This window comes from Salmo salar, chromosome ssa18 (genome assembly GCF_905237065.1).
Source record: "Salmo salar chromosome ssa18, Ssal_v3.1, whole genome shotgun sequence".
Lineage (NCBI taxonomy): Eukaryota > Metazoa > Chordata > Actinopteri > Salmoniformes > Salmonidae > Salmo > Salmo salar.
In genome coordinates this window covers 48,266,099-48,280,030 of record NC_059459.1, presented here as the reverse complement: position 1 = coordinate 48,280,030, position 13,932 = coordinate 48,266,099, and the positions used below count along the sequence as shown (strand labels likewise).

The 13,932-nt window shown below is 51.9% G+C and overlaps 1 protein-coding gene across 1 annotated transcript in view; it reads right to left on the bottom strand.

Annotated features, from left to right (window-relative positions):
- Positions 1-13,555, bottom strand: part of rhobtb1 (Rho related BTB domain containing 1) — a 42,905-nt gene extending 29,350 nt beyond the window's left edge. Inside the window, exons 1-3 of the mRNA XM_045701200.1 lie at positions 13,122-13,555; positions 10,578-10,773; positions 2,835-2,938 (exon numbers count right to left, since the gene is read on the bottom strand). Coding sequence (XP_045557156.1) covers positions 2,835-2,938; positions 10,578-10,757 — 284 coding nt within the window. The 5' untranslated portion in view covers positions 10,758-10,773; positions 13,122-13,555. The remainder of the gene's footprint in view (positions 1-2,834; positions 2,939-10,577; positions 10,774-13,121) is intronic.
- Between the last annotated feature and the right edge of the window lie 377 nt (positions 13,556-13,932).

Here is a 13,932-nt window from a genome sequence, read left to right as displayed (position 1 = left end):
TTCCTAACCTAGCAGGACTAGAGGGACTTCCTAACCTAGCAGGAATAGAGGGACTTCCTAACCTAGCAGGACTAGAGGGACTTCCTAACCTAGCAGGACTTCCTAACCTAGCAGGACTTCCTAACCTAGCAGGACTTCCTAACCTAGCAGGACTAGAGGGACTTCCTAACCTAGCAGGACTAGAGGGACTTCCTAACCTAGCAAGACTTTCTAACCTAGCAGGACTTCCTAACCTAGCAGGACTGGAGGGACTTCCTAACCTAGCAGGACTAGAGGGACTTCCTAACCTAGCAGGACTAGAGGGACTTCCTAACCTAGCAGGACTAGAGGGACTTCCTAACCTAGCAGGACTTCCTAACCTAGCAGGACTGGAGGGACTTCCTAACCTAGCAGGACTAGAGGGACTTCCTCACCTAGCAGGACTAGAGGGACTTCCTAAACTAGCAGGACTAGAGGGACTTCCTAACCTAGCAGGACTGGAGGGACTGCCTAACCTAGCAGGACTAGAGGGACTTCCTAACCTAGCAGGACTAGAGGGACTTCCTAACCTAGCAGGACTAGAGGGACTTCCTAACCTAGCAGGACTGGAAGTACTTCCTAACCTAGCAGGACTGGAAGGACTTCCTAACCTAGCAGGACTGGAAGGACTTCCTAACCTAGCAGGACTGGAGGGACTTCCTAACCTAGCCGGACTAGAGGGACTTCCTAACCTAGCAGGACTAGAGGGACTTCCTAACCTAGCAGGACTAGAGGGACTTCCTAACCTAGCAGGACTTCCTAACCTAGCAGGACTGGAGGGACTTCCTAACCTAGCAGGACTAGCAGGACTAGGCAAACTGAATGCGCACAACAGTAAACCGATAATCTCATAGATAACCTCACCTGAATACCATATTCATAATGTATCAAATATTGATAATTAATTAATATCAATTGACTGATTTCCTTAAATGAATTGTAACTCAGTAAAATTTTTGATAAGCTCTGTTTACATATGAATCTTAATGTTAATATATTATAACATGAATGAAAATGACATATATGGATGTTGCCAAAAAAAATATTGGTAAATGTTGAATTAATATGGAAATGACTAAAAGTAACTCCACTACATGTAACTGTTATTCTTAACAGTTACATGTAGTCTTCAAATAATATTTTTGCAGGAATCTCCTTGCGAATGATTTTGCCGAAGATTGTATCTTCCTAACCTAGCAGGACTAGAGGGACTTCCTAACCTAGCAGGACTAGAGGGACTTCCTAACCTAGCAGGACTAGAGGGACTTCCTAACCTAGCAGGATTAGAGGGACTTCCTAACCAAGCAGGACTAGAGGGACTACCTAACCTAGCAGGACTAGAGGGACTACCTAACCTAGCAGGACTAGAGGGACTACCTAACCTAGCAGGACTAGAGGGACTTCCTAACCTAGCAGGAGTAGAGGGACTTCCTATCCTAGCAGGACTAGAGGGACTTCTGTCTACAGGTTCTGCCCATACAGTATTCTGCCCATACAGTATTCTGTGTACAGGATCTGTCCATACAGTATTCTGTCTACAGGTTGTGTCCATACAGTATTCTGCCTACATGTTCTGTCCATACAGTATTCTGCCTATAGGTTCTGCCCATACAGTATTCTGCCTACAGGTTCTGCCCATACAGTATTCTGTCTACAGGTTCTGCCCATACAGTATTCTAAATACAGGTTCTGTCCATACAGTATTCTGTCCATACAGTATTCTGTCTACAGGTTCTGCCCAAACAATATTCTGTCTACAAGTTCTGTCCACAGGTTCTGTCAATTCAGTATTCTGTATACATGTTCTGTCCATACAGTATTCTGTCTACAGGTTCTGTCCATACAATATTGCTAGTGGAGCCATATGGCCCATCATCTAACAGAGTAGAACAGAGCTCCAGTAGAATGGCCGACCCATCCCATCCCATCCTTACCTATCCCATCCCATCCTTACCCATCCCATGCCATCCTTACCTATCCCATCCCATCCTTACCCATCGCTTTCCATCCTTACCCATCCCATCCTTACCCATCCCATCCTTACCCATTCTATCCCATCCCATCCTTACCCATCCTTACCTAACCCATCCCATCCTTACCCATCCCATCCTTACCCATCCCATCTTTACCCATCCTTACCCATCCCATCCATACCCATCCTTACCCATCCCATCCTTACCCATCCTTACCCATCCTTACCCATCCCATCCTTACCCATCCCATCTTTACCCATCCCATCCCATCCCTACCCATCCCATCCCATCCTTACCATCCCATCCCATCCATACCCATCCCATCCTTACCATCCCATCCCATCCATACCCATCCATACCCATCCCATTCCATCCATACCCATCCCATCCATACCCATCCCATCCCATCCATACCCATCCCATCCATACCCATCCCATCATTACCCATCCCACCCCTACTCATCCTTAGCCATTCCAGAAAAATACTCCTCAACCCATCCATCCCATCCCCAGTCCCAGTCCCAGCCCCAGTTCCAGCCCCAGTCCCAGTCCCAGTCCCAGGCCATCCCCAGTCCCAGCCCATCCCCAGACCCAGTCACATCCCCAGTCCCAGCCCCAGCTCAGCCTCAGTCCCAGCTCAACCTCAGCCCCAGCTCAGCCTCAGCCCCAGCTCAGCCTCAGCCCCAGCCGCAGTCCCAGCCCCAGCTCAGCCCATCCCCAGCCCCAGCCGCAGTCCCAGCCCATCCCCAGTCCCAGCCCCAGCTCAGCCCCAGTCCCAGCCCATCCCCAGCCCATCCCCAGCCCCATCCCCAGCCCCAGCCCCGCCCCAGGTGTGAGTCTTACCTTCCGTATGCGAAGCGTCTGTCTTTATGATGATCTCCGAAGGTGTCCCACAGCCTGAGAGACACACTGACCTCATCCACCACATCCCTGGAGCGCTCCAACACCTACAGCGGGTCACACAGAGACACATATTAGACCTCATCCACCACATCCCTGGAGCACTCCAACACCTACAGCGGGTCACACAGAGAGACACATATTAGACCTCATCCCTGGAGCGCTCCAACACCTACAGCAGGTCACACAGAGAGACACATATTAGACCTCATCCACCACATCCCTGGAGCGCTCCAACACCTACAGCGGGTCACACAGAGAGACACATATTAGACCTCATCCACCACATCGCTGGAGCGCTCCAACACCTACAGAGGGTCACACAGAGAGACACATATTAGACCTCATCCACCACATCCATGGAGCGCTCCAACACCTACAGCGGGTCACACAGAGACACATATTAGACCTCATCCCTGGAGCGCTCCAACACCTACAGCGGGTCACACAGAGAGACACATATTAGACCTCATCCACCACATCCCTGGAGCGCTCCAACACCTACAGCGGGTCACACAGAGAGACACATATTAGACCTCATCCACCACATCCCTGGAGCGCTCCAACACCTACAGCGGGTCACAGAGAGACACATATTAGACCTCATCCACCACATCCCTGGAGCGCTCCAACACCTACAGCGGGTCACACAGAGAGACACATATTAGACATCATCCACCACTTCCCTGGAGCGCTCCAACACCTACAGCGGGTCACACAGAGAGACACATATTAGACCTCATCCACCACATCCCTGGAGCGCTCCAACACCTACAGCGGGTCACACAGAGAGACACATATTAGACCTCATCCACCACATCCCTGGAGCACTCCAACACCTACAGCGGGTCACACAGAGAGACACATATTGACCTCATCCACCACATCCCTGGAGCGCTCCAACACCTACAGCGGGTCACACAGAGAGAGAAACATATTAGACCTCATCCACCACATCCCTGGAGCGCTCCAACACCTACAACGGGTCACAAGGAGACACATATTAGACCTCATCCACCACATCCCTGGAGCGCTCCAACACCTACAGCGGGTTACACAGAGACACATATTAGACCTCAACCACCACATCCCTGGAGCGCTCCTACACCTACAGCGGGTCACACAGAGAGACACATATTAGACCTCATCCCTGGAGCGCTCCAACACCTACAGCGGGTCACACAGAGAGACACATATTAGACCTCATCCACCCACCACATCCCTGGAGCGCTCCAACACCTACAGCGGGTCACACAGAGAGAAACATATTAGACCTCATCCACCACATCCCTGGAGCACTCCAACACCTACAGTGGGTCACACAGAGAGACACATATTGACCTCATCCACCAAATCCCTGGAGCGCTCCAAGACCTTCAGCGGGTCACACAGAGACACATATTAGACCTCATCCACCACATCCCTGGAGCGCTCCAACACCTACAGCGGGTCACACAGAGAGAGAAACATATTAGACCTCATCCACCACATCCCTGGAGCGCTCCAACACCTACAACGGGTCACAGAGAGACACATATTAGACCTCATCCACCACATCCCTGGAGCGCTCCAACACCTACAGCGAGTCACACAGAGACACATATTAGACCTCATCCACCACATCCCTGGAGCACTCCAACACCTACAGCGGGTCACACAGAGAGACATATATTAGACCTCATCCCTGGAGCGCTCCAACACCTACAGCGGGTCACACAGAGAAACGCATATTAGACCTCATCCACCACATCCCTGGAGCGCTCCAACACCTACAGCGGGTCACACAGAGAGACACATATTAGACCTCATCCACCACATCCCTGGAGCGCTCCAACACCTACAGCGGGTCACACAGAGACACATATTAGACCTCATCCACCACATCCCTGGAGCGCTCCAACACCTACAGCGGGTCACACAGAGAGACACATATTAGACCTCATCCACAACATCCCTGGAGCGCTCCAACACCTACAGCGGGTCACACAGAGAGACACATATTAGACCTCATCCACCACATCCCTGGAGCTCTCCAACACCTACAGCGGGTCACACAGAGAGACACATATTAGACCTCATCCACCACATTCCTGGAGCGCTCCAACACCTACAGCGGGTCACACAGAGAGACACATATTAGACCTCATCCACCACATCCCTGGAGCTCTCCAACACCTACAGCGGGTCACACAGAGAGACACATATTAGACCTCATCCCTGGAGCGCTCCAACACCTACAGCAGGTCACACAGAGAGACACATATTAGACCTCATCCACCACATCCCTGGAGCGCTCCAACACCTACAGCGGGTCACACAGAGAGACACATATTAGACCTCATCCACCACATCGCTGGAGCGCTCCAACACCTACAGAGGGTCACACAGAGAGACACATATTAGACCTCATCCACCACATCCATGGAGCGCTCCAACACCTACAGCGGGTCACACAGAGACACATATTAGACCTCATCCCTGGAGCGCTCCAACACCTACAGCGGGTCACACAGAGAGACACATATTAGACCTCATCCACCACATCCCTGGAGCGCTCCAACACCTACAGCGGGTCACACAGAGAGACACATATTAGACCTCATCCACCACATCCCTGGAGCGCTCCAACACCTACAGCGGGTCACAGAGAGACACATATTAGACCTCATCCACCACATCCCTGGAGCGCTCCAACACCTACAGCGGGTCACACAGAGAGACACATATTAGACATCATCCACCACTTCCCTGGAGCGCTCCAACACCTACAGCGGGTCACACAGAGAGACACATATTAGACCTCATCCACCACATCCCTGGAGCGCTCCAACACCTACAGCGGGTCACACAGAGAGACACATATTAGACCTCATCCACCACATCCCTGGAGCGCTCCAACACCTACAGCGGGTCACACAGAGAGACACATATTAGACCTCATCCACCACATCCCTGGAGCGCTCCAACACCTACAGCGGGTCACAGAGAGACACATATTAGACCTCATCCACCACATCCCTGGAGCGCTCCAACACCTACAGCGGGTCACACAGAGAGACACATATTAGACCTCATCCACCACATCCCTGGAGTGCTCCAACACCTACAGCGGGTCATAGAGAGACATATATTAGACCTCATCCACCACATCCCTGGAGCTCTCCAACTCCTACAGCGGGTCACACAGAGACACATATTAGACCTCATCCACCACATCCCTGGAGCGCTCCAACACCTACAGCGGGTCACACAGAGAGACACATATTAGACCTCATCCACCACATCCCTGGAGCGCTCCAACACCTACAGCGGGTCACACAGAGAGACACATATTAGACCTCATCCACCACATCCCTGGAGCGCTCCAACAGCTACAGCGGGTCACACAGAGAGACACATATTAGACCTCACCCACCACATCCCTGGAGCACTCCAACACCTACAGCGGGTCACACAGAGAGACACATATTAGACCTCATCCACCACATCCCTGGAGCGCTCCAACACCTACAGCGGGTCACACAGAGATACACATATTAGACCTCATCCACCACATCCCTGGAGCGCTCCAACACCTACAGCGGGTCACACAGAGACACATATTAGACCTCATCCCTGGAGTGCTCCAACACCTACAGCGGGTCACACAGAGAGACACATATTAGACCTCATCCACCACATCCCTGGAGCGCTCCAGCACCTACAGTGGGTCTCACAGAGAGACACATATTAGACCTCATCCACCACATCCCTGGAGCGCTCCAACACCTACAGCGGGTCACACAGAGAGACACATATTAGACCTCATCCACCACATCCCTGGAGCGCTCCAACACCTACAGCGGGTCACACAGAGAGACACATATTAGACCTCATCCACCACATCCCTGGAGCGCTCCAACACCTACAGCGGGTCACACAGAGAGACACATATTAGACCTCATCCACCACATCCCTGGAGCGCTCCAACACCAACAGCGGGTCACACAGAGAGACACATATTAGACCTCATGCACCACATCCCTGGAGCGCTCCAACACCTACAGCGGGTCACACAGAGAGACACATATTAGACCTCATCCACCACATCCCTGGAGCGCTCCAACACCTACAGTGGGTCACACAGAGACACATATTAGACCTCATCCACCACATCCCTGGAGCGCTCCAACACCTACAGCGGGTCACACAGAGACACATATTAGACCTCATCCACCACATCTCTGGAGCGCTCCAACACCTACAACGGGTCACACAGAGAGACACATATTAGACCTCATCCACCACATCCCTGGAGCGCTCCAACACCTACAGCGCGTCACACAGAGAGACACATATTAGACCTCATGCACCACATCCCTGGAGCGCTCCAACACCTACAGCGGGTCACACAGAGAGACACATATTAGACCTCATCCACCACATCCAAGGAGCGCTCCAACACCTACAGCGGGTCACACAGAGACACATATTAGACCTCATCCCTGGAGCGCTCCAACACCTACAGCGGCTCACAGAGAGAGACACATATTTGACCTCATCCACCACATCCCTGGAGCGCTCCAACACCTACAGCGGGTCACACAGAGAGACACATATTAGACCTCATCCACCACATCCCTGGAGCGCTCCAACACCTACAGCGGGTCACACAGAGAGACACATATTAGACCTCATCCCTGGAGCGCTCCAACACCTACAGCGTGTCACACAGAGAGACACATTTTAGACCTCATCCACCACATCCCTGGAGCGCTCCAACGCCTACAGCGGGTCACAGAGAGACACATATTAGACCTCATCCACCACATCCCTGGAGCGCTCCAACACCTACAGCGGGTCACACAGAGAGACACATATTAGACCTCATCCACCACATCCCTGGAGCGCTCCAACACCTACAGCGGGTCACACAGAGAGACACATATTAGACCTCATCCACCACATCCCTGGAGCGCTCCAACACCTACAGCGGGTCACACAGAGAGACACATATTAGACCTCATCCACCACATCCCTGGAGCGCTCCAACACCTACAGCGGGTCACACAGAGAGACACATATTAGACCTCATCCACCACATCCCTGGAGCGCTCCAACACCTACAGCGGGTCACACAGAGACACATATTAGACCTCATCCACCACATCCATGGAGCGCTCCAACACCTACAGCGGGTCACACAGAGACACATATTAGACCTCATCCCTGGAGCGCTCCAACAGCTACAGCAGGTCACACAGAGAGACACATATTAGACCTCATCCACCACATCCCTGGAGCGCTCCAACACCTACAGCGGGTCACACAGAGAGACACATATTAGACCTCATCCACCACATCCCTGGAGCGCTCCAACACCTACAGAGGGTCACACAGAGAGACACATATTAGACCTCATCCACCACATCCATGGCGCGCTCCAACACCTACAGCGGGTCACACAGAGACACATATTAGACCTCATCCCTGGAGCGCTCCAACACCTACAGCGGGTCACACAGAGAGACACATATTAGACCTCATCCACCACATCCCTGGAGCGCTCCAACACCTACAGCGGGTCACACAGAGAGACACATATTAGACCTCATCCACCACATCCCTGGAGCGCTCCAACACCTACAGCGGGTCACACAGAGAGACACATATTAGACCTCATCCACCACATCCCTGGAGCGCTCCAACACCTACAGCGGGTCACACAGAGAGACACATATTAGACCTCATCCACCACATCCCTGGAGCGCTCCAACACCTACAGCGGGTCACACAGAGAGACACATATTAGACCTCATCCACCACATCCCTGGAGCGCTCCAACACCTACAGCGGGTCACACAGAGAGACACATATTAGACCTCATCCAACACATCCCTGGAGTGCTCCAACACCTACAGCGGGTCACAGAGAGACATATATTAGACCTCATCCACCACATCCCTGGAGCGCTCCAACACCTACAGCGGGTCACACAGAGACACATATTAGACCTCATCCACCACATCCCTGGAGCGCTCCAACACCTACAGCGGGTCACACAGAGAGACACATATTAGACCTCATCCACCACATCCCTGGAGCGCTCCAACACCTACAGCGGGTCACACAGAGAGACACATATTAGACCTCATCCACCACATCCCTGGAGCGCTCCAACACCTACAGCGGGTCACACAGAGAGACACATATTAGACCTCATCCACCACATCCCTGGAGCACTCCAACACCTACAGCGGGTCACACAGAGAGACACATATTAGACCTCATCCACCACATCCCTGGAGCGCTCCAACACCTACAGCGGGTCACACAGAGACACATATTAGACCTCATCCCTGGAGTGCTCCAACACCTACAGCGGGTCACACAGAGAGACACATATTAGACCTCATCCACCACATCCCTGGAGCGCTCCAGCACCTACAGCGGGTCGCACAGAGAGACACATATTAGACCTCATCCACCACATCCCTGGAGCGCTCCAACACCTACAGCGGGTCACACAGAGAGACACATATTAGACCTCATCCACCACATCCCTGGAGCGCTCCAACACCTACAGCGGGTCACACAGAGAGACACATATTAGACCTCATCCACCACATCCCTGGAGCGCTCCAACACCTACAGCGGGTCACACAGAGAGACACATATTAGACCTCATCCACCACATCCCTGGAGCGCTCCAACACCTACAGCGGGTCACACAGAGAGACACATATTAGACCTCATGCACCACATCCCTGGAGCTCTCCAACACCTACAGCGGGTCACACAGAGAGACACATATTAGACCTCATCCACCACATCCCTGGAGCGCTCCAACACCTACAGTGGGTCACACAGAGACACATATTAGACCTCATCCACCACATCCCTGGAGCGCTCCAACACCTACAGCGGGTCACACAGAGACACATATTAGACCTCATCCACCACATCCCTGGAGCGCTCCAACACCTACAACGGGTCACACAGAGAGACACATATTAGACCTCATCCACCACATCCCTGGAGCGCTCCAACACCTACAGCGGGTCACACAGAGAGACACATATTAGACCTCATGCACCACATCCCTGGAGCGCTCCAACACCTACAGCGGGTCACACAGAGAGACACATATTAGACCTCATCCACCACATCCCTGGAGCGCTCCAACACCTACAGCGGGTCACACAGAGACACATATTAGACCTCATCCCTGGAGCGCTCCAACACCTACAGCGGCTCACAGAGAGAGAGACATATTTGACCTCATCCACCACATCCCTGGAGCGCTCCAACACCTACAGCGGGTCACACAGAGAGACACATATTAGAACTCATACAGATCCATTTAAATACTCTACATAGAATACAGGTGGGGTGGGCGATGACAGGCGGGGCTGTTTGGTGACAGGTGGGGCTGTTTAACGTTGACGACAGGTGGGGCTGTTTAATGATGGGTGGGGCTGTTTGACGACGGGTGGGGCTGTTTGACGACGGGTGGGGCTGTTTGACGACGGGTGGGGCTGTTTGACGACGGGTGGGGCTGTTTGATGACGGGTGGGGCTGTTTAACGACAGGTGGGGCTGTTTGATCTGCAGTGTAGAGAGACAGGTAGTGACAGACTGTATTGGTCTACAGCCCAGACCGTAGGGATGTGTGTTGGGGTTAGGGGTTAAGGGTTAAGTATTGTACCTCTTGACAGACTCTGTACTGGTCTATAGCCCAGACTGTAGGGACGTGTGTGGCCAGTAGCTGGTACTGGTTCAGAGTGGTGTTGCAGGCCCGAGCGCAGATCAGCCGTGTTTTCCCTACGGCGTTGTCCCCCACCACTACACACTTAATGGTCTCAACATTGGGTCTCTCGTAGTCCATACTGCTGTTCAGGGCCCTGTGTGACAGGAGAGAAAATAGGCTGAAATCGCAATGGATGATAATACAACGTCAGGTAGTAGATAGCCTAAACGACACAGACGAACAACTTAACGTAGGTACACATTTCAATTAAAGACTTCATTTTCACTCAGTTTATTCAACAACAACAAAAAAACCCTGAAAGAGGTTCTAATAAGCAGCTATTCACATTCTTATTACTATAGTGATGACATGGCAACAGGACAGTATTAACACTGAGGTCCACTAATCTGTCACTCTGCTGCTGCAGAACCACATCCAGAGGTCAGGGAATAGAGGGAGGAGGAAGAGGAGGAGGAGGAGGAGGAAACTGGCTCTAATCCGCAGCCCTGCATCCAAAACAAATCAGTTCAGCTCTTCAACAGAGTAGGGACTCTTGACCAAACAAGCTTTGTGTTTGTTTCAGCCGTTACACTACTGTTAAAATGTACACTTGTTGTTTAGTAGGGGCCAGCTGAAAGGACTCGGGGTAAAGAGGGGCCAGCTGAAAGGACTCGGGGTAAAGAGGGGCCAGCTGAAAGGGCTCGGGGTAAAGAGGGGCCGGCTGAAAGGGCTTGGGGTAAAGAGGGGCCGGCTGGGTAAAGAGGGGCCGGCTCGGGTAAAGAGGGGCCGGCTGAAAGGGCTCGGGTAAAGAGGGGCCGGCTGAAAGGGCTCGGGTAAAGAGGGGCCGGCTGAAAGGGCTCGGGTAAAGAGGGGCCGGCTGAAAGGGCTCGGGTAAAGAGAGGCCGGCTGAAAGGGCTCGGGTAAAGAGGGGCCAGCTGAAAGGGCTCGGGTAAAGAGGGGCCAGCTGAAAGGGCTCGGGTAAAGAGGGGCCAGCTGAAAGGGCTCGGGTAAAGAGGGGCCAGCTGAGAGGGCTCTGGTAAAGAGGGGCCGGCTGAAAGGGCTCGGGTAAAGAGGGGCCAGCTGAAAGGGCTCGGGTAAAGAGGGGCCAGCTGAATGGTCTCGGGTAAAGAGGGGCCAGCTGATAGGACTCAGGTAAAGAGGGGCCAGCTGAAAGGGCTGGGGTAAAGAGGGGCACGGGCCTAGTCAACACCAGTGACGCTACTCTTAAAGAGGAGGAAACGGGCCCAGTCGACACCAGTGACGCTACTCTGAAAGAGGAGGAAACGGGCCCAGTCGACACCAGTGACGCTACTCTGAAAGAGGAGGAAACGGGCCCAGTCGACACCAGTGACGCTACTCTGAAAGAGGAGGAAACGGGCCCAGTCAACACCAGTGGCGCTACTCTGAAAGAGGAGGAAACAGGCCCAGTCGACACCAGTGATGCTACTCTGAAAGAGGAGGAAACGGGCCCAGTCGACACCAGTGACGCTACTCTGAAAGAGGAGGAAACGGGCCCAGTCGACACCAGTGACGCTACTCTGAAAGAGGAGGAAACGGGCCCAGTCAACACCAGTGACGCTACTCTGAAAGAGGAGGAAACGGGCCCAGTCAACACCAGTGATGCTACTCTGAAAGAGGAGGAAACAGGCCCAATCAACACCAGTGGCGCTACTCTGAAAGAGGAGGAAACGGGCCCAGTCAACACCAGTGGCGCTACTCTGAAAGAGGAGGAAACAGGCCCAGTCAACACCAGTGATGCTACTCTGAAAGAGGAGGAAACGGGCCCAGTCAACACCAGTGGCGCTACTCTGAAAGAGAAGGAAACGGGCCTGAGTGTACCAGAGGTTAAGAATATCACTGTACTCTGCATTTACATTTGCGACCCTGTGCATGTGACTAATAAAACTAATCTAATTAGCTACAGACATGTTTTATAATTATACTTGACTCGTTAATAACTTCATAAGGTAGGTGATGGGAGTCTGCTGCTTGTCATAAATCACTCTGATGTCATTTATTTGCGCTTCAACAAAAAAAGTCTTGAAATGTTTCCAAACCTCCACAATGTGTTGTTACAACCAGACAGCTGTAGTTTACTCTTAATGGACTCAAATAATGATATCAATCAAATAACGTAACAAGAATAATATCATTGCATGATATAATTTGGATCCACATTAAAATGAGTTAAAAAAGTGGCATCTCGACTCAACTACAGTGTAAAGTGCCAAGCACAGCTCTGTCCATGAAATAACACAGACAGAGACAGAGACAGAGAGAGAGAGAGAGAGAGAGAGAGAGAGAGAGAGAGAGAGAGAGAGAGAGAGAGAGAGAGAGAGAGAGAGAGAGAGAGAGAGAGAGAGAGAGAGAGAGAGAGAGAGAGAGAGAGAGAGAGAGAGAGAGAGAGAGAGAGAGAGAGAGAGAGAGAGAGAGAGAGAGGACAGACACCACCATCCTGGGCTTTGTCCCAGTTGGCCAAGATGTCATAACAGAAGCACCTACCGTTCTCTAGGGCTGAGTGAGTGTGAATCTGGTCAAACCCAAAACTACAGTCAGGAGTTCACAGTGCGATTCAATAATTGCAGGTAGCTCGATGGCTACTGTACAAAATAAGAACTGCTCGCCGCTAGCTTTGGCAAATACTGCAAGATCATTTCCTAACTGGTATCACGGCCCAGCTTGTTGAACGTTAAATCCTTTTTCCTCCCTTCCCCAATGTAACAATAACCACCACTATGCATCTAGCTGGGTTGTTCACGGGCTGCCTTCAGAAGTACTCTGTCCGTCCCCATCCGAAAGCGCTACCGGAGAAAGAAATAATCTGCAGCCACACAGCACCGAATAAAACGACGTGATGCGGCTTCCACGGTGACGTCAACGCCCGTCAGTTTCTATTTATAGCGCGAGGCGAGCTACGGTTTCATTCAACAACAACAAAAAACAAGGTGGTTCAGCCCGCGACCGGAGAGGTTATACCGGCACGCCCGATGCCGACATTCATGACGTTTTGTCTCGCAGTGAGAGTCGAGTGGAGACAAACTGATTCGGTTCAGTCAGTCGTTCTGATTCCCAGTTATCTGGTTTGTGTTTATGTCTAGAAATGTCAGTGATCATTTGAAACGTGTCTGCCGAAATTGGGACGTGGGAGAGTTCAGGATCATTCCGTTATATCGGAGTAATAGTATTATTTATTTATTTATTTTTACAAAAATGTCTCTTTAGATCGATATTAATGCCATAGTTGTACAATGTGCTTTATCTTTCACCCTGGCCTGATATTGGCTACACTATATCCAGCTACTTCCATCTCCAG